Raw genomic sequence first — 21,028 nt, 5'->3', positions numbered from 1 at the left:
TCTGCCTCGCACAACTTTGACTGTAAGATCATATTTGTTAAAACGCCTTGCTTAAACCCTTTCATCATGGTGGTAATTTCCCCTCCTCCTCCTGAGCTGTGTCTGGATGAACTCTCCTGCTGCTTCCAGCTCCTCAAGACTGACCAGTGCCCAGTGTGATGAGCTGTTAGCTCGGATCAGTACCAGGATTTCTCTGATGCAAACAAACTACCGGCGTTCTGTTTCAGCTGTGGAGCGCCTGTCCATCTGTCTCCGCTGAGTGGCAGTTTCACTGGATCTAGCAAGTCACACGTGGGCTGAGATCTGTCTTACTAATCTGGATCCCTAAATAAACAGGTTTTACTGAGATTTAACAGCAACAAATAGGTTTAAAGTAGCAAAAATAACAATATTGTGTTGCAGATTTGTCAAAAATTTAATGTTTGGTTCTACTATGTCTGAAACAATCCAAGGACACAGTTTCACGCAAATTTCCAGCTCAAGTTAATAAATACGCAAATTCATGTCATCCGCGTCACACTGAATTGCTTTCATCCGTGGTCCTGTATGTCCTGAACCATATTTGAAGCAAAGTTTGGGTCAAGTACCTTATAACCTGACTCTCATGTTTTATGCTGTTGCCAATAAAGCGAGTGTCCCCCTCATGGCTGAGGCCAGCCGTCAATCAGCTACAGAGACAGAGGAATGAAAGATGGAGGGACGCGGTGATCGTCTGGAACAGATAGCTTAAATGTTGGCCAAGTTAACCAACAACTGAGGCGGAGTTCTGATGCAAATTTTAAGATAATCGTTGTCAACAAGTGTTATGTCTGAAAATGGTGAGCCCAAAAAGATCACTGGCTACAGCTGCTTAGCCTTGCCGCTAGCCGCGTAACTCCGTGCCCCATCCTTCTGCGCTCTCAGCAGGCTTAGCCCGACCCTCCGCACCTTGGTTAAGCTCCTGGGAGTCCCCCAGGACGGGGCCTGCCCTCCCTGCCGGATGTAAGCCGCAACGGACCACCATGTCTTAAAAATGCTAACAGTCTTAGCTAACAGATGGTAACAGAGAAAATCATGGTCCTTAGAGCAACTGCTTCCAAGAGACTGACAGGAGAGTGTGTGAGTGCGTTACTGAGAAACAGAACGAAGGTCTGCTCATTACCTGAGCTGTCATCCAGCTGTTTCAGGACGGCTCTATAAACAGACCTCACTTTGATGGTTAATGAGATACTGACATTTTAAATGGCATTTTATTTAACTTAAATGTGACAACTTAATCTTAAAGATATAATTGTTTTCTTTATTAAAACAAATTTGGTCTTTAAAAAGTCTTTTTACAGTACTCTGGTGAGTCGAGGTCGCCGCCTAACTATAAACATAAATGTGGTTCTTCTAAGCTGCTGCACAGGTGAACACAGGTGAACGACACCTTCAGACAGTCTCCAGTGTATCTAAGTCTTTGCTATTCCTCTCTCCGCAGCAAGATTCAATCCTGTCAAGATAAAAAACAAGATTAATGGAAGGTTATGACCGTCAGTGTCATTTTGAAGGAAGGCCAAGCGAGACGAGAAGTGATGAAGTGGTAAATTAAAACCCGAGGAGACCCCTGTAAACCACAGAACCTTGTGTCGTTCAGTTACCGTCACAGTTTTACACATTAATGTCTCGCAAGGTTGTCCTGGTCGAGGACGTGATGCATTTTTGGAGTGTGTTTAAAACTGCTTCAACATTTTGGAGGTTAAATTCATCTCTCTCTAAGTGTTCCTGTGCATTTGTCCTCCTCACTCAGCTGTTCTTTTTGTCCTCCATTTCATGCTTTATATTTTTTCATCAGTTTAATGGGTTTTCATCCGCAATCCTTGCCCTTTCCAATCACAGCCGTGGACATAAATTACAGCTTTGTTATAATGTGTGCATAATTACAAGCTTTGTCACCACTAACGTCTCTGCTGCGAGTGACTGAGAGATGCATGACTTGCCCTGAGCCGTCTGTCTGATAGCGAATGTTGCATTTTGGTCTTCCCTTTTCTTCCTCTCCCTTAATTTTCTTTTCTTTTGTGTATGTAATGAACGTAACTGTGTGTCTGTTCTTCTTTTTCATTTGTAACTTGAATGAAACAAAAAAAAGGGGGACAAGCAGGTTCATTCTATGTGCATGTGCTTTCCCCCTAGACTCTGGCTGCCCTAACGAGAAATTCGATAAATCTGCTTCCAAACCATCTCGCACAAGCTTTGCATGTCCACTCTGGTCCTGAGGAAATTAACAAGCGAATAGAGAGCGCCATCGACTTACGGAGTGGCGATAAGTTGAGAAGAGAGCATATCAAGCCTTTCTCACTGATGTTTAAAGACTCCAGCCTGGAAGAGAAGGTAGCTGGGGTTTTAGACAGATCACTGTTTTTTTTCTTTCTCTCTCCCTCCTCATATCTACTCTGAGATGAAGATTTCCAGAAGCAAAGCAAGAACCAACTTTTTTCTTTTTGCTTTCATGAGTAAGCTAAAGGCACTTTAGATACTGTTGTGTTTACACGAGTCACTGTCACGTGCAGTGAAATATGCATGCACTGATCCAGGACTTTTTGGTCTGCTATGGAGTCTGAAGTTTGCAGACAGAATAATGAAGCAATCAAAGTTTTTAATTATACTCAGTTAATGTTTTTATTTTCATTTATTTATTATGTATTAAATATTTGCACATTTAAAGGAACTATTGTGGATTGAGTTTGCATTAAGAGGATGCAATTTCAAGTTAAAAATGGTCAACAGATTTGCATGTTGATTTTGTTTTTCTGACTTGAAATGAAGTAACATTAAATGTAATACAATATTTTTACATTTGTTATTTCATATTCCATCCCACCGTTCAGATTACAATTTTATTTTCTCCTCATTTTAAGACAAAACAAATAAATTGAAACATTAATCTGCAAAGGCGAGGCAAGTTTATTCATACAGAGAGCACTTCAAAGTGCTTTACACAGCTAACAGAGTATTATGACAGGCATAAAACACAGAATACAAAATGTAGTCAAATCTGAAAACAGGTCCGGTCAGAACAAAACAACAGTATGCGTCAGTTATGAGTTACTCATAGGTCCCAGTCTCCTTTATTTATCTGCAAAGGTTATACTAACTTTATTTTGAAATGTTGCATTAAACTAACATTAACTTTATGAGCTTAAAGTTCATCTTTTTATTAATATATAAAACATGGAAATATAAAAACATTATTACATTATTATTTTGTTTTTCCACTTTTTTTATTTACCCTATTACTTCTTCCTCTTTATAATTAATTTTAAATGCACTTGTTTATTCTTTCATTCCATTAATTTCCACATTAATTTTCTTTTACACTTGTATGGATTTATTTTCCTGACACACCTCTTCTGACTCCATAAAATATGCAGTTTAAACATCTGTAGATAGACCATGAGTGAGATCAAAGTGACCAATGGAAAGTATGTCAATTTAGTTACAACATTTCATTCTTTAGGTTATGTTCACTTTTCAAAAGATGGAATGAAAGGTTATAGAACTAAAACGTTTCTGTTGGCGAACTACGGACTCCATACATGTGAGCACAAATACAAACAGTGAATCCAATCTGTTACAGTTGAAACTTTCTGATTGGAGTTAAAACCAATATCAATCTCAAGCTTCACCATGACTCATGTCTGAGTTCTAAAAGTTTAATTTGTGCTCTAACCATCACTGATGTTCGACACAGCTGATTGGTTGAACGCCCTTCAGTTTACTCATGACCTGAAGTCCATGCCATGGACCTGTTTCCCTTTTACAGACTTGTGGAAAAAGTTGACTAGTTCAACTTTTTTTTTCTTTTTGCAGGAGCACATCGCATTCACCAAAGATAAAAGACATTTCTGAGATGTTTCCTTAAAATAAGACTTTCATATCCCATTATTATGATTTTACATTTCATGATTGTGACACCTCTACCTGAGAAATCAATACCAGTTACTTTTTACTCAACTAGATTACTGGACTACTACGAGTAATGATTAAAGTATAACTTTATTTAAAACTAGAGCTAAATTTTGATGGAAATTACGATAAATATACTTTAAGTATATACCACATATTGTTGGGTCTAAATGACTAAAAGGTACATAAAGCTTTAAATTGCTCCATTGGATTGCTTCAGAAAGCAGCTGAGGAATGAGCTAAATCAATGTAAGGTAATCCTGTTGAGAACACGTACATATACATTAAAGTATGTTCACTGAAAGTTCTTGTTTTTGCCACTGACGGGCTCAGACTCTCAGAAGTATCGGACAACACTACTCAAGGATCAAGCAAGATGGCTTTTTAGAAACCAGAAACGGCCGTCACGTTGCTCTCTTCAGATGCACCAGACTCCATTGACAAAAACAGTAATTTAATCTTGCAGAACGTGCAAGTTGTTAATCTCCCGCTGCCATGATCGGTTTGTTTGTTTTATGTCTATGTGTGACTTTTTTAATTACAATGGTTAATTTGGGTCAAACTTTTGATTTGTGCAACACACAGTCATGCTAATACACCTGACTGATCAAGGAAGCAGTTGACTGGAAAGTCCCTGTTTTTGTCAATGGAGTCTGGTGTGTCTGCAGAGAGCGATGTAACGTCTGTGTGTGGTTAAAACAATCATCTTCCTCTGTAACAAAAAGGTCTATCTCTGTCGGGATCCTTTCTGTCATGTTGTCACACACTTAGAATAACAATCTGAGCCTGTCAGTGGAAACAACAAGAACTTTTTCACTTTGATCCATCAAGGATTACGCTGCAGTCCCAAACTTTTTGTACCTATTAGTCATTTAGACCCAAAAATATGTAAAAGGTTTAAAAATACTGTAATTAACCTTTAACAAATAGCTGTACTTTATACAAACCTAACAAATAAGTGTTTCTTCACTGAGGAGACAGAGCAAGATGGAGGACAATGTGGAGTGTTGGATATATATGGAGTTAATCTGCTTTATTTCCTCTTTGGTTTGATGCTTTGGTACCCTTCACATTTTGCTGTCAACAGCTGCAAAAGTGAAATCCAAAGATCATAATGAGGAGGTATAAAAGTCCAAATTAAAAGAAAACATTGTCAAAGCTTCGTTTTCTTTGGTGAATGCGATGACTTCTGCAGCTTTTTGTCCCCTCTCTTTCCATTTATGGTTCCATGACCGAGCTCACCTTTACCCTTTGAGTTGACCTTCATACGGGCCCTTTCCCCCCCTCCCCATTTATGTTTCAGTTTGAATCCCACCACCATCTTCGAAACTTTTCCAATAACCTTTTTTTTTTTTTTTTTTTTGGTTGACCTCTTAACCTCTTCGGTAAATGTGCAGTGATTTGCTGTTGGCCTCCCTCATTTTTTTATTCTTTTTTTTTTGCCAAACTTGTGACCAAACGTGAAGCATCCTCTTGCTAATTTCCCAGCACCCTTTGAGAAAGAGACAGAGCGAGGAGGGGGGCAGCGGGGGTCATGGGGGTGAAAAGTTTAGGACTGAGATGAGTCAGGCTGTTGGCTCAGCCTGGTGACTCATCAGTCTTTAGTTTTACATCACACAGGGCTTTTTTTTAGGAAATGCTAATATGAAAAGGTTTCTGCTCTGATCTCAGAACGAGCGGTGACGCTCTCATTAAGTTTAATATGTTAGGAAAAAAAAGATAAATGTTAAATGTTTAAAGTGCATATTAAAGGAACAGACTTTAGGAGCTACGCTTCTGATCATTAGAGTTAGTGAAAATATTGTAACCTTATTTAGCGTTCTTTTTTGTCTTGTCTTGTTATAACAGAATAAAATCCCCTCAAAGATCCACAAGTTGTTGTTTTGACATTTCTGGTCATGTTTATGTTTATGCTAAGCTACGCTAATTGCTTCCAATTCCCCTCTCGTGAGACATTTGTACAAATACAGAAGTACTTCTTTAACTTCTGCCCCTGTTGACAAATAAACTAATAAAATAAAAGTCTTCTGCAGCTGTAATGGAAAAACAATCAACTACAAATAAACGTCCTGTATTTATTAAGCCAAAACAAGCATTCACAGTAACCTGCTGTACTGTTGAAATGCAACAGACTGTTAGTAATAAAGGTTCCACTCTTAATGCGTCAATAATGAAATCCCTATTTTTATTTTCGGGTACTTCTGTGAGAAAGGTTTTTACCCAAAAGAAGCTTTTTTAGTATAATTTTAATGTCAAACCAGAGTAGTAAAGGGAACGCAGACTGTAGACTTAAAGCAGGATTTGAGAGCTAGCGTAAATGCTTTTGTTTTCCTTCCTTTTTTTGTTGATATTTTAGGCATTTCAGGGTTTAAAACTTATATTAGTGTCATTAACTTACATTTGTTAAATCAAGAGAGTTCCCATTTAAGTTAAATCCCTCTTTAACCTCAGTTTAGCTTCACAGTTAGCTTTATTTTTAGCTCTGTTTTTTGTCTCTGACTCAGCTAACGGCTAACGGCTAGCATTGTGCTTGTGAGCTTTGCACCTTCCCCAGGACCCCACAGCTAACCCACCGGCTCCTGTCTCTCTCTAACGCTTGTGGTTGAACCGTTGCATGCATCTGTGGCGGTGCGTTGGTGTGTTTGAGGTGCACTTCACTGGTTTAAGTCTTCTCTGTTTGTCTGAAAACCTGTTTCTTCGTCTTCCCCTCACCTTCTCTTCCTCCCTTTTTGTCTTCTTCTTCTTTTTCTTCCTTTCACGGTTCAGTACTCCCAGATGAGAGACGAGGTGTTCAAGTCCAACCTGGTGTGCGCCTTCATTGTGCTCATCTTCATCACCACCATCCAGAGCCTGCTTCCCTCTGCCAGGTAAAAGAGGACTCAAAGATATTTCACATCTACAGTGGCTTCGGTTTGATTTGCTTAACGTTTTAACTCCGTTGTGTTTCTGCAGGATGGTGACCATGGTGATCCAGTTCTCTGTCCTCATCGTCCTCCACTCCTGTCTGGTCCTCGTGACGACGGCAGAAGACTACAAGTGTCTGCCTCTGGTCCTGCGCAAAGCCTGCTGCTGGATCAACGAGACCTACGCGGCACGGAACGTCATCATCTTCGTATCAATCCTCATCAACTTCCTGGCAGCCATGATTAATATAGTGAGTTCAGTTTACACGTCAGGTTATGTTGCATTACATTACATTGACTAACGCTACATTACATTATTACGTGTTACGGTCACATTGAAGGCTGTTTCGTAGCTGGTGGCTTAAGATATCTACTGAGTCAATTAGTTTTTATAAGTCATTTAGACTTAGGGCCTACCCTTTGAACCCTTTTTACTCACAATAAGCTGCTGACACTTTAAGGCTTGTTGACCAAATGTGTAAAGATTGACTCTATTTTTACACTGATCCTGCTCCAGTTTAAAACGGTGAAACAAAAATAACCTCTGTTGGTCTCTCACAGCTATGGTGCGACTTCGACAAGTCCAGCACGTTCAGGAACCAGACGTACAACGCGTCGGCCACCATCCCCGACATCTGCTTCTACCCAGAGGTACCGACTAAATGAAGTATCTGAAATTTTGCAGTCAGGTCCATCTGTTGTGTTTTTTCACACTTGCGACAGCGGCAAAATGATGAATTAAACATCCCCGACATCTGCTCACACCCAGAGGGAGGTCTCGCCTCAGACACCGGCGACTGATGGAGCCGTGTGAATGTCACCGAGCCTACATCCATTGTGTTATTATGTTCATGCAATATGCAGCTGATTGATGAACTCGATAGGGGAGGGAATTTTCATGGCTCCAAGCTTGGGTTGAGTGGGTGCATGTAAATAACTTTTATTTTCTCTAGATGGTCAGCTGAGCTGTTTGTGAAATAAGATCTGCTTTAAGACACATAAAAATGAGTTATTACATTTTTTAAGCAGTGAGAAACCCAGAGTGGAATATTAGATCAGACATACAAAGGAAAAATGGCTAAATCTGAAGCCTTGGCTGCGATGTAATCAGTCCTTTTTACAAAGTACAGCTGAGGCTGGTGGGAAAAACAATGACCTCATGGTGGTGCTCAATGAAATGTGTCCTGAGAGGACCATGAATATCATCTCATAATTACGTGGCCCTGACAGAATTAACTCAAGCACTTTTTTGTTTTTCTTGTCCAGTATTTTGTGTTCACGGGGGTCCTGGCGATGGTGACGTGTGCGGTGTTCCTGCGGCTGAACTCGGTGTTGAAGTTGGCGGTGCTGTTGGTGATGATCGCCATCTACTCCCTGCTGACCGAAGCTTTCTACACCTCGCTGTTTGTCCGCTACGACACCGTCCACCACAACACAGAGTGAGTGCTTTTTAAGGATGTGTTTAACAATCAGAGGGGGGCATCATTAGAAATGTCCTGCAGCTGTCTGTGAAGACAGTAAAGGGGGGAAAGGATGCAAGCCTCCCACTGTGAAGCACCCTTGGATCAATGCTTTTAAAACAGGGGTCTCCAACCTTTTTTCATCTCAGAGCTACTTTGAAACAAGACCAGGTCAGAACCTCGTATGTGGCTGACCGCATCAGGTCAATGCATGCTTTTGTGGGCAACAGTGGAAGCGTGCCGTGTGTGCGACAGCTGCGAATTGTGATGAGTCCTATTGATCTCTGACAGCAATATTAATGCCTGGAAATAGCATGTTTTCAGTTTTGTCTTGGTGTGGGCTCCTTCACTGTCCATCATGAATCTGACAAACAGGCTAACAGCACCGAGCTCCTCACTTCAGCTCAACTAGCGTACAGCAATAACTGACCCGACCTGTCGATTGCTGCAACATTGCTGTGATTGGTTCAAATGTTGACAAACTTGCCCGGAGCATCATCGTGTTTTATTGACAGCTGATCGGCCTCTCCTATTATTTTGTATTGGAGGGGGCGGGACATCTGTGTGTTTGATTGAATTGAAGTGGGAAGAGGCTTTCAAGGTCGTTGGATTTGTAGTACAGAGTCTGTGAACCTCTTGGCGAGCAACCAGGAGCGACCTGTTTGAAATAACTACAGTAACCTTGGTTGTAACCTCGGTTCTCTGAGTGTGAAACATGGAATATTGCCTGAATTTGCCGTCTGTTATACCCTCACACGTCATCCTGATATATCCGGCTTCTCCGGGAGTTTCTCCGAGAATTTATTAATCATCCGAAACTTTTAGAAGTCCTTTTTTTCTGAAACTGACAGCGTCCTCTACTTTGGTCGGACACTTCCCTCATAAACAGTCAGCTCTCTGATTGGATAAGACATCATTTGCGGCTCACAGTGTGATAGTATCATCATCATCTTAGTGAAACTCATTCCTTCATTCTTGCAAAGACAGGCACATTAATGTCTCTTTATTTCTCCGTCTCACTTTGGTCGCTGCTCCTTCCTGGAAAACACATCAGGGAGCCGCTTTGACCTTTTTTCTGGACATAAATGTTGCAAATGTGAGAAAACTCATCTCGCAGGTGTCCTCAGTGCGAGCACAATGACCTTTGCAGGGACAATATATGAAAGCATGTAACTGTAAGAGGAAAAAAAGCACTTTATCCTCTTCAAGCAGAGGTTTCCATGTGAGCTCCAAAGGGTGCTGATGGGAGTCACCTTCATTTTCTTTACAGCCTTCTGAGACACGAGAGGGAAAGGTCAGGACGGAAAGACTTCAGAGGGAGAGGAACAGCAACTCTGTCTGATTTCCATCTCGGAAAGTTACACACTTGAGTCCTTTATTTATTATATTTTATTTAGTTGTTTCTTCTAAAGGAACAATAGATGTTTTAAAATCATGTTAAACTAACATCCTTGAGATGAGGCTTCACATTTAGAGGTATTAACGCTCTCTTTAGAAAGGTGGCTGAAGAGTTTGTAGTGTCATACTTCAGGAGGGAGAACGCTGTGTTAGACCTCTCTAAGATCAGCCTGAGCTCCGGCAGGACTTCTCAAAGCTTCAGTTCGAATAAAGGAAACTCCTCTCTCATCAGCATCTTCTCTCTTCTTCTTCCAACAGAAACTTCCTGGGGACCAAAGAGACGTCCTTACTTCTGATGGCCATGTTCCTCCTCGCTGTGTTTTACCACGGCCAGCAGGTGAGATCTCACCAGCTTTAACCCCTTCACCATCATCATCAGTTCAATTCGATCAACCTCCAAATGCAGCTAAGCTCAACCACGGAGATGTCAGAAAAAAAGGAGCTGCTTTGTTATTCTTTGAGGCATCAAAGTGCGTCCACTAGAAGTTCTTGTTGTTTCCACTGACAGGCTCATATTGTTATTCTGAGTGTGTGACAACATGACAGAAAGGATCCCTACAGAGATAGACCAGAAATGGCTGTTATAGCGCCATCTTTAAGGCAGCCAGACCCCATTAACAAAGACAGTAATTTAACTTTGCTGAACATAGGAGTTGCTTGTCTACTGCTGCCTAAGCTGGTTAGTTTGTTCGTGTCATTTTTGGATCCATACTCATCAGATATATTACAGCTCTGTCCTGGTGGTTCAGTATGTAGACTTACAACGTGGGGTTTGGGACAATCTCTCTAATGAGCTGTGCAATGAATCGTTTATTTCACTCTGGAGACAGTGACCGACCGCTTACGTTCGGAGAGGTACTGAGCTCTACGTTTTACGGCACCCAGCATGCATCCGGAATGGCTAATACTGCTAACAGTTCAGACAACGCAACTACCGGGCTGTTATTATGAACACAGATGCAAACTGTGCCCACCAGGCCTGAAAAAACCTGTGCGAACAATAGTCACATCAGCAACGAAATCCAGGGAAATATCTGCGAGTGAATGACGACTACAAGAAGTCATGACTACTACTGAAAGAGCAGCAAATAAACTGAACTTTGAGGCAGCTCTGTTTAAGTGTGAGCATGCACAACACTGGAGATCATAAGTGAATACTGGGGAAGAATCCCTCTCTTAGACTGAGCCGCTTGTTAACATGTGCAAGCTGTGACCGAGCGATGACAACAGACGGCTGTAACTGCACTGTATGTTTCCACAAGCAGCTAGAATCTGTACCACCTCAGATAAAAGGCAATGTAATGAAATCTTATTAAAATAATCACATAACATAATTTTCATTCAACCTTTATTTAATCTAGAGATATCACAGAGGGTTCAACTGAAATACAATAAAAGAAACAAAAACAATACAACAACAAGGAATTCAATAATTATAGGCAACAGGAAATGAAACAAGTAGAGAAAGCAGAGTTCAGTTAAGGGCGGAGTCACTTGTAAGCATGTTTCTAAATTGACCTAAGGTATGTTGTGAGGTGTTACAGGTGTGTGCAGCACAAAAGGTAAATGATTCTTGTGTTTGCTCGTGTGATTTTAAGTATTAGCCAATCAATTCCCTGAATTCACTGACCGGTGCAGGTCGTCCTCTTTGGACATGAATGTGTCCAAAACAAAAGAGATGTTTAGAGGAAGAACCTTTCAGTCACCTCTCCTGGTATTACTGCGAACCAGGCGACTGAGTTGGTGCATGATTATAAATTCCAAGCCGTCCTTTGATTTCCATGTTGATGCTGCGTGTAAGAAAGCACCTCAGCGTATTATTTTTATAGGAAGCTTCGACATTTTAATGTTGACAGCACTTTGATGATGACGTTTTACTGCTCTTACCTTTTTCGTTTATCTGCTGGTTCCTCTAAAACAAAAACAGACTGCAGGGTATTGTGAAAGCGTGCGGCCGAATTGCAGGTGTTCACCTGAACGACCTCACAGACCTGCACAAGGTCAGGACTCTAAGAAAGGCCCGTTCGGCTCTAGCCGATCCGAGCCGCCCCTTGGCCGGTGAGTTCCTGCTGCTTCCGTCAGGCCGCAGATACATGCAGGACCAACAGACATAAACACTCCTTTGTCCCTGCTGCCATCGGCTGTTTAAATGGTTCAACAACACAGATGTGTACTTACTGTGGTTCTTGTGGTATGTTTATGCTACTTCTTATTTATTGCTGGTTGGTGTGGTCTGCTGGCTGTGCAGTGAAGTGCCCCTCGGGGATAATAAAGTTACCTTGAAATCCCTCGAGCGAGTTTGACTATTAGACCAGTTGGATAAAGAAGCGATGATGGCAGCTTTCCAGATAGAGCTTTATCAATAGATAGCAGCCAGTGCCTGTCACGTCTAACCGCTAATGATGGCCAACCAGCTTTATCATACAGGATGCAATGATGAGTGGAAAGCTGTCAGCGGTGATAAATCTCAGGGCAGAATGATGAACTGAGCCTCGTGACAGAGCGGAGGAAGAGGCGCGTCTACAGATGACGTCTCCGCAGTCCAAGACGGACAAGAAGACGGCTTCGACTACGTTTGATGTTCTTCCTAAGTAAACCAAAACATGTGAACCCAACTCAACTCTTAATGTAGAAATGTATTTCTGTTTGCTTATTGTGCTTAATGCTTCATGTAATGAAATCTGTTGAACCTTGTAAGTCATGTTAATGAGGCTGTAGCTGTTTTACTTTAATTTAGGCTTCTGTAAACATGATCTCATGCAGCCGCTCCACCATGCCTGGTGTCTCTAAACGTTTTATGACGCACATAAAACAATGTAATGAAGCCTCAGCTTTCTGACGCAAAAGGAGAGCAGGCTCCAGCTATTACAGTTTTTTAATTTTAGCTCCATTTAAACTGGATTATGCAAATGACTATCTCCCGTGGCCGCCTGCTGGGGGTCTGTTTTGTGGGGTTAAGGGGAGATAAAGGACTAACAGCACAGGCTTTGCATCCATAATTCTAGAGGAAGTCGTCCTGTTCGGCGCTGATACCTCACCTGAGTGATGCTCCAAAGGGGGACTGAAACACCTCCATCTAAGCCAGTCATTTCTGTAAAGCAGCAGTCGAGTCAGCAGCCGGAGGGGAAACTGGTTTCACAGCAGCGCTTTCATGCTCTCTCTATGGCAACCTTTGATCATGTAGTTCAGCGGCTCGGCAGCGGTCAGAGATGGAGGACAGACAAGCGTAATTGAAGGTCCTTTGTAGCCTCATAAAAGTAGAGATCAGCCGCATTTGAAGTCATCCGCTGGCATATTGATTTTCCCAGGGTCAGTCCTGGCACTTGTTTGGAAAGCAGAGACAATGACGGCTCGCAGCGGGAGGCGTGCAGCTCTCACCGCTCGCAGAGGCTGTGTGTGTGAGAGTGCAAATGAAAGAGACGGGTTAATCCTCGTGGGGAGGTCTGGTGAGACGCAAAATGTGATCCAGCTTCCTGTAAAGTGCAGGTTTAATGGTTTGAGTTGTTTGAACACAGAATAAACTCTGGAATCGGTCTTTAATGGAACATATTTTAAATGATCTTTGGGTGAAATATGCACTGGGGGAGAAAACACTTCTATTTCTCATTGAGAGGCTCTCCACAGGCTGTATACTCCATCCCTGTGTGATTGGTAAACCTCTACAATAGGCGAGTATGCACGCGTTATGCTCGGCAGTGGGGTTAGTTTTTATATTTCTTTCTAGACACATTTCGGTACCTTTAGTTCCTCTTTGAAAGCGATTACGACACCTGAATTTGCCAAGCAGCCGATACTGAGCAGAGATCTGATACCTGTGCTTTGTTTCACATGGTACACAAACCCTGGTCTCCTGGTTTTACCCACCCATCTCCCCCGACCACCACCCAAACACAACTATATTAGTCTTCTTTCTACTAAATCACCTACATGCTGGTCAGCCGGAGCGGATACTTTAAGAGGGGGATTCACTAAAGGACGCCGCAGCTTTTGCGCCCGCTAAACCTGTGCACATGCAGAGGGTTGAATGCACCCCAAAGTGCGCTGCAGAGCAAACAGTGCCTCTGTGCTCCGGAGCCGTTTGTGTGTATTTCAGTCATTATGCAGACATTCGTGGCAAATGTAGCCTCTTTCTGTGCAAGTGAGCCTCGTAGCAAAAAGCACCTAACCCACAAACAGCAGCGCTAACAGCACCGCGCAGTCAGAGTGAAAATGTGACCACCTGCAGAGAGCTGGTGGGAACTGCAGAGCCGTGTTATAAGTTCACCTTTTATGTGATCAAAAAACTGTATTTGTCTGTGAAAACAAACAATGCTAATAATATGTTGTCATGATTATAATCAGGAGATCAATCAGTCCGGGGCTGTGCGAGGCTCAACGCTTTGTCCACGTGTGGAGACGGAGCCGCTGCGCAGGACGGAGATTATTATCTGGACGAGCTGCTGTTGCTCGTTTGATTTATGCGCAGATCCGCAAAACTTTACGGCCGTGTTTGTGCTTGAATATCATCAGTGCAGTTTGCTTTGTGAATTAGACCTTGAGACGGGGCAGATAGTGGGGGCAAATGATGCGTAATTTATGGAGCTATCAGCGGCCACATTTCATTCTTAAGTGTCTGTTGCTGCATACATTGGAGTATGCACAGCCTGCAAAAACAAGAGCTTCTTAGCAGAGGTTAACACTCGCAACACAACACACCCCCTCCTCCATATTGCAGAGAACTACAGCCTCCTGTAATTGACTCAAACATTTATCACAACTCCACAGAGCTGCGTAGGTCTCCTGCTCGGAGCAGAGATCCTACAGAAACATGTTGTGATGAAGTAAAACAGACGTGATAAATCAGCAAACTAAACCCTGGAATACAGAAGCAGCTCCGTCATTTGGATCCTGGAACGAGAGCAAAGCTTTCCAACGCTTTGTCGCTGAATAAAGTCGCAGCACCTCGTCGGTCGTTGAGGCTGTAAAAACACGAGTTAGTGCCTCTTTCAGAGGGGACGTTTAAGTGATTCCATTGTGTTGTTAAGAAGAGCGCATTAGAGCAGAAAGATGGAGGAGACTCACTCTTTCATTCTGCTCAGCTTTTCTCATTACAAGCTCTCGTTCAGCTACTGTTAAATGTGACAAACAACATTTGCACAATTCCTTCTTCTGCATTGTGTTTAAGCTGCGAGTACACAACTTATTATGTGAGCCTGGAAAACCCTCGATAAAGAAGATAAAAGAGATAAAAGAGTTGACTGATACATGATTACAGTGCAATTTAAGCTCCCAGGGATGACGGCTCTCCTCTTTAACTGCCTTATTGTGCATTTAAATGTAAGCAAAGTTTTTGTGGTACGGCGTTCTGTTCCTTTAGAAGCAGCGGAGGAAACCATCCCAGTCCTTTAACACAATGAACCAGCAGCCTCAAAGCAAAGACGCCAGATGAGGTGGTTCTTTATGAAGGCTGCTTCCTGTCACGGCAGTAATCACATTATAAAGCACCGTGAACATGAAGCGTTTCATTACGAGGCTGCAGACGAGGCTCTTGTTTTGAAATGGGTAGGGCTTCTGTCTTTGACGTCCCACTTTTTATGGAGTCAGTTTAAGACGAGCAGATTAGTTGAGTTCACTGCCTAATGGAACCAGTAATAAAGAAATATCAGTCCACAGAGTAAATATAATATCAACCCTTCAAACCTTAAAGTAGGTCCTTCAGGCTCTGCAGGGAGAGTGCATTTTCTCTATCCACTCCTCTTCCCTGGGTGAGTCCACACAATTCAACAAAACATCACAATGTAGGTCAATTATGAAAAAAAATCTAAAGGTAAAACAACAAGCAACAGACAATAACTAAAAATACAACAATCCCGCTGTCACTGAGCGAGAGGCGGGGTTACACCTGGACAGGTCGCCAGTCAATCACAGGGCTGACACACAGAGACAGTCAACCTTTCACGTTCACACTCACACCTACGGGTGATTTTAGAGTCACTATGAACCTAACGAGCATGTCTTTGGACTGTGGGAGGAAGCCGGAGCACCCGGAGGGAACCCACGCATGCACGGGGAGAACATGCAGACTCCACACGGAAAGGCCCGCTACGTCCGAACCGGGATTCAAACCAGGAACCTTCTAGCTGTGAGGCGACAGTGCTAACCACTGCCGTTTCTTTAGTCAGTAAAACATGAATTAAACCTTCTCTAAAATCTAAAATGCATTGAGAACGTGCAGCTTTCACATAAACACAGGGGAGTTAAAGAGCAAAACTCTCGTCAGAAACATCCTGAAGCAGAAAGTCTCTAAATCCACTCTGTGTTTATTATCCTCATATATTCATAAAGACAAGAACTAAAGCTGAACTTTATTCTGTAGTAAACCTAATTATACAGCGCGTGATGACAGACGCTCTAATGCTGACTGAGGGTTTCACACCTAAAGTCTGTTTGTTTGATCCGAATCAAACACCAAATTGTTGCATTTTGCCTCCAGTTTGGTTTGTGTTCACACGGCAGCTTTTACCAGCGGACCAAAAGTGTTGATGCGCGAGGAAACTGCTCTCTGATTGGTCAGAATTCCCACGTGAGAGATCACACTCCTCAATCACGCTCAACACGATTAACTGTGATTGTATTATCTCACTTTTTTTTAACTTTTAACCGACGTTGTCCCACAGCTCGATCAGTTCCATCTCCTTTAGTTTTTCCCTGAACAGTTTGAACACCTCCGTGTTCTCGTGCGTTTTCACAAGCGTTTGTGAAATTGTTTGTTCAGCCCATATTTCTATAGGCGCTTTCCCACTGGTCAATAAACCCGACTTTTTTGTGGGAAAGGTTACATCATTCAGACCCGGATAATTATCTCCTTGGCTCCGATTGGCAGTGATGGGAACACAAAACCCGTGTCAACACGCTAAGTTCCGCCCCCTTTCCAGCGCGATGCTACGCTCCGTCGGTAACTTCTGCGACTCCTCGTCATCTCAGCTACAAATTCCGCTCGTCTCCGTCCGAGCAGCGCTCGAACATCGTTCCAAATTTGTCGGCGCCAAGTTTGATGAACAGACTGAATGAGTGATAGATACAATAAAGACCTAACCACCGTAACATCTTCACTGGTTACTAACCCTGTGTCCGGCGCGCTTGTGACATCAGACGGTGACGCAGCAGAAAAGAGACCAACAGGAGGATACTTCACTGGCAATGGAAAAAGAGACAATCTGCATTTATGTGGGTCTTCCCGGGTCTGAAAAACCATCAACATGCTCATTTCGGTGGGAAAGTGGTCTATCACCTTGTCGCTCACCCACGTCTATCCTCTCCTCATCTTGCTGCCTGTCTGTCTCTGCAAGTTTTAACATCCGTTAACTACCCACAATGCACTGTGTTTTGGTTTGCTTCCTGTATTAGGTTCTACTTTAAGTCTGATGATGTTCTCGCCTGAATCGAACCGGAAGCCGTTATGAAGTGTCGCCCAGCTTTGCACTGAGGAGGTCATGTTGGTTAACTGTCATTATTCCAACACATAACCAGCCCTGCGAGCTTCCCACTCTTAATAAAAAGAAAATGTAATTGCAGTTTTGTATTCACTCATATGATTAAGTGACTAATTAATACCAGGATTAATCACAAACCTGTTTCCACCAATCGGCAGCGAGAGACGCTTCAATCCTCGCAGGCTTATCTGTCTGCCCCCTAAATTAATTTTCAGTATGGTCGATTATTTTTCACCCTCTATTCTACAAGTATGAACTAAACGGCGCTGACTTTTGTTTGGCTCTAATGTATTCCAATGACTTTGCATTAATTGTGCACACAGAAAAGCAATTTGTGTTGCCTATTAGAATCCTTTTGCTGCACTTCAGATTGATCGCGCTCTCTTGTGCTCCATAATTGATCCAACCTTTAGCTGATTTTTTCATTTAGCTGTTCATAATAGAGGCGCGGCGCGGCCTTTTCATCGTCTAAATGATGTAAACGACAGACTTTCGCCTCTTCTGTGGTTACGTTTCGAGCAATTAAACAATTAACAAAGTCTAGGGCCGCTCTGAGACAGCGTGTGAAGGAAAGAGGAGAAATGATTTCCAGGTGCCAAGAAGAAGAAGTATTTGAAGATACTGCAAGAAATTACATCACAAAAAGCGGTAGGCACTGCGATTGCTTTTGGACTGTGCTCTTAGTTATAATCTCGAAGATCTCAGTTTTGTTCTCTTTGGCGGCACCTGTGGCGATAAACGGTTACTGCGGGAGCACACTTCCCAGATATCCAGACAGTGCTGCATGTGTGACGTCCACGGTTGGCTCCGGTTGTAACTCTTGATTTTCCTGGCTGACGGTCGCTTTCCTTTTCAGACTGTTTGCTTCATCTGAGCGTCGAGTTTGTTTCTTCTTCTTTGGATTTTCACTTCTTGTTGAAGTTGTATCTGTAGTCATCCATCTTTTCTTTGTTTGTTCAGCCATAGTAGATTACTGTTTACTCGCAACACTTGCAGAGAGCGGAAAAGCAGCCGCTTAGCTCCACCTACCCTCTCTGGCAGACCAACCGCTGCTGGCTGATGGAGAACGCATCACTAACTGGGCGCCACCACAGACACCCAGTCTGTAATAATACTATATACTGCAAATGCAAAGGCTTTCATCAGTAGGCCACAGGCTCAGTCAGCATTGTGTTACCTCATTCAGAGATAGAGACTTAACAGACATTTATTAACATGAAAATCTTTGAGAGCTTTAAAAAGAAAACATGAGCCTTTTTTGTTTTCAATTTTATGAAACAATTTCAACAGTTGGTTCATTGACTTGCATTTACCTAAAATACCTTTTAGCTAAGGTCGTACAGTTTGTTGGGATAAAAGTTAGAAGATACTCTGAGGAATGACAATATGGAAAAATACCGGTGATACATCGTATTTCTTTGATGATCAGGTTTGATTTACAGCTGCAGGGAACAGTAGCAAACTACCACACAGCTGGATATAACGAGCCAGAACATGAAAACACGACGTACAAAAAGTTCTGAACACTTCTAGGAATGAACAACTACAATTATGTGTGAGGTTAAAAAGTGAGTCATCTACTTTGACTTGAAAAGGCCAAACTGAGTAGACCCAGAGGAGGTGTGATCATGTCGCACATATCTCTTGTTTAATTGTTTGTGTTTCTCTCATCTTCAGCTGGAGTACACGGCCCGGCTGGACTTCCTGTGGCGCGTTCAGGCCAAAGAGGAGATCAACGAGATGAAGGAGCTGCGAGAACACAACGAGAACATGCTGAGGAACATCCTGCCCAGCCACGTGGCCCGACACTTCCTGGAGAAGGACCGGGACAACGAGGTCTGCACGAAACCCATGTCACACACCGTGATACTCATACATTGTTATTTATAAGCGTCTGACATCCCTGCAGAGAGAGACCTTTTTTTTTAAGGAAAGATCCTACAGAGGCAGCAGCAGACCAGCAACTGTTGAGGGTTTAGTCAATGGAGTCTGGTGTGTTTGCAGAGAGCGATGTAACCTATGGTTCCTCTTTAACAAAAAGGTCTATCTCTGTAGGGATCCTTTGTCTAATGTTGTCAGACACTTATATCGGAGCAACTTTAACACACACTTCGATTTTTGGCCCCATGACATGTGTAAAAATAAGGCCAAGGTTTAACACAGAAATATCAGACCCAGGTGCAGGACTGCCTTTGTTAACCACTGACGTCCACCAACAACGATTTATATCATCAGCAAACCTTCCAGTTCCAAACTAAACCTTAGTTTTTCAGTAATGAGCTCAGAGTTTTTATAAAGCAGCACCTCCTCTCACACGTCTGCACGTTTCACCTCATTCCTCGCCGCAGACCTGCTCTGAAATTAGTCCCCTGCGTTCAGGAAGAAAAGAAACGGCTCTGTAATTGCATTTCAAAACAGCTGTACGGAGAGAGAGGGAAGTGGAGGGGCGGTTCATCCAGCCGGGAAGCTTGTAGTTTGTTTTTTTTGGTGGCGTGCATTTGATCTGATTTTAATAACATGTTGTCAGTCAGCAGCAGAGAACGCATTGATTTGTCTCTCCATCAGCGGTGACTCAGCTGCCCCGACTCTGCAGACGGTGACACTTTGCAAAGTTTCTCTTTTTGTTCACCTTATCTCTGCTGCCCTTTTCCTTTCCTACTTCTATTGTCCTTTGAATAGGAATGCTCTGCACGTCCACCAATGGGAACATGCACACATTAACACATGAATCTGATCTTTTGCAGAGCTGGTGCATGTTTTTACTCATTCCAACTCAATTAGAACTAAACTGAAGATCACCAAATCTGAGCAAAGGGCTTTAGATGCTTTTAAAAAGGAATATAAAATACACTAAATGACTAAAACAAGGTTCACCCTCAAACACTACAGCGACACTTGTCCCACTAAAGAACAGAGCGATGGTGAATGTCAGTGTCTACATCATCGTCTCTGTTTGTGCCCGTGCACCCTGAAACAAACCCCTGGACTTATCAGTAACGTCTCATTAAAGTCTCTATTTGAGGCTCTTGAAAGCCGTAGCGTTGTGGCTGTTAAGGGAAAACATAGTAAAGTTTATACATTTGGAAACGCAAACGTAGCATTGTGGATGTAGCCTTACTGAGGTCTGACAGCACTGTTGGATGGGGTCGAGGTCTTTCAAGTTCTTGACCCCAAACTGGGAAAACCATTTCTCATTGGAGCTTTTTTTTTCACGGAGGGGAAACAGAGTCTGCCTCAGACTGTTGCCACAAAGTTAGAAGAACACTATTATCTATACTAGAGTCCAACTGTATCAGTAAACCGTCAGACTCGACTGTTTCAGCACTATGCATTCAGACAGGAAGAGTTCTACTAGCTTGATCTATCACTCCAGACAACATGTTTCCCACACTGCTGCATCCAGTGGCAGTGAGCTACATCACTCCTGCTGACATGGTGACCTGATGCTTGTTGCCAGGACACTTGTGATGCACAGTTCATGTGCAGACGTCTCTTCCTGATGCAGTTAAGACGTCCAAGGAAGAGTTTTTACTCTTAGATGTTCACACGATCTGACAAACAGACAGCATCAGGTGGTAGTGCCGTATCTCCAGGTCCGTAGTGGATGATCACGGCCCTGTGATTAACTGGCGATCAGTCCAGGGTGTGCCCCACCTCACCGACCCAGCCCCACCACGACCCTGAACAGGATGAGCGATATGGATGGGTGATGTGCCCCTTACAATGCCAGGTGCTCACTAACGTGTGGAGGTCATCGTTGCCTCCTTGCGGTCTGTGCATCCGTCCGTCTTGAAATATCTCAGGAACTCCTGGAGGAACAAATTTGGTGCAATTGTCCACCAGGACTGAAGGATGACGAAGATTTTATTGA

At 42.9% G+C, this 21,028-nt stretch overlaps 1 protein-coding gene across 2 annotated transcripts in view; it reads left to right on the top strand.

Annotated features, from left to right (window-relative positions):
- Window positions 1–21,028, top strand: part of adcy8 (adenylate cyclase 8 (brain)) — a 94,916-nt gene that overhangs the window by 60,507 nt on the left and 13,381 nt on the right. Inside the window, exons 8-14 of one of the 2 annotated variants that reach the window (XM_069684522.1) lie at window positions 2,152–2,349; window positions 6,691–6,791; window positions 6,877–7,078; window positions 7,389–7,478; window positions 8,094–8,266; window positions 9,944–10,022; window positions 18,835–18,993. In XM_069684522.1, the coding sequence (XP_069540623.1) occupies window positions 2,152–2,349; window positions 6,691–6,791; window positions 6,877–7,078; window positions 7,389–7,478; window positions 8,094–8,266; window positions 9,944–10,022; window positions 18,835–18,993 (1,002 nt within the window). The remainder of the gene's footprint in view (window positions 1–2,151; window positions 2,350–6,690; window positions 6,792–6,876; window positions 7,079–7,388; window positions 7,479–8,093; window positions 8,267–9,943; window positions 10,023–18,834; window positions 18,994–21,028) is intronic. The other variant, XM_069684523.1, reaches the window with a different exon arrangement.

Source organism: Semicossyphus pulcher, unplaced genomic scaffold (genome assembly GCF_022749685.1).
Source record: "Semicossyphus pulcher isolate SPU_LCO1_2020_fin unplaced genomic scaffold, fSemPul1.0.p SCAF_7, whole genome shotgun sequence".
Lineage (NCBI taxonomy): Eukaryota > Metazoa > Chordata > Actinopteri > Labriformes > Labridae > Semicossyphus > Semicossyphus pulcher.
Note: the sequence above shows the minus strand (reverse complement) of the source record. Positions and strands in the feature narration are given on the sequence as shown.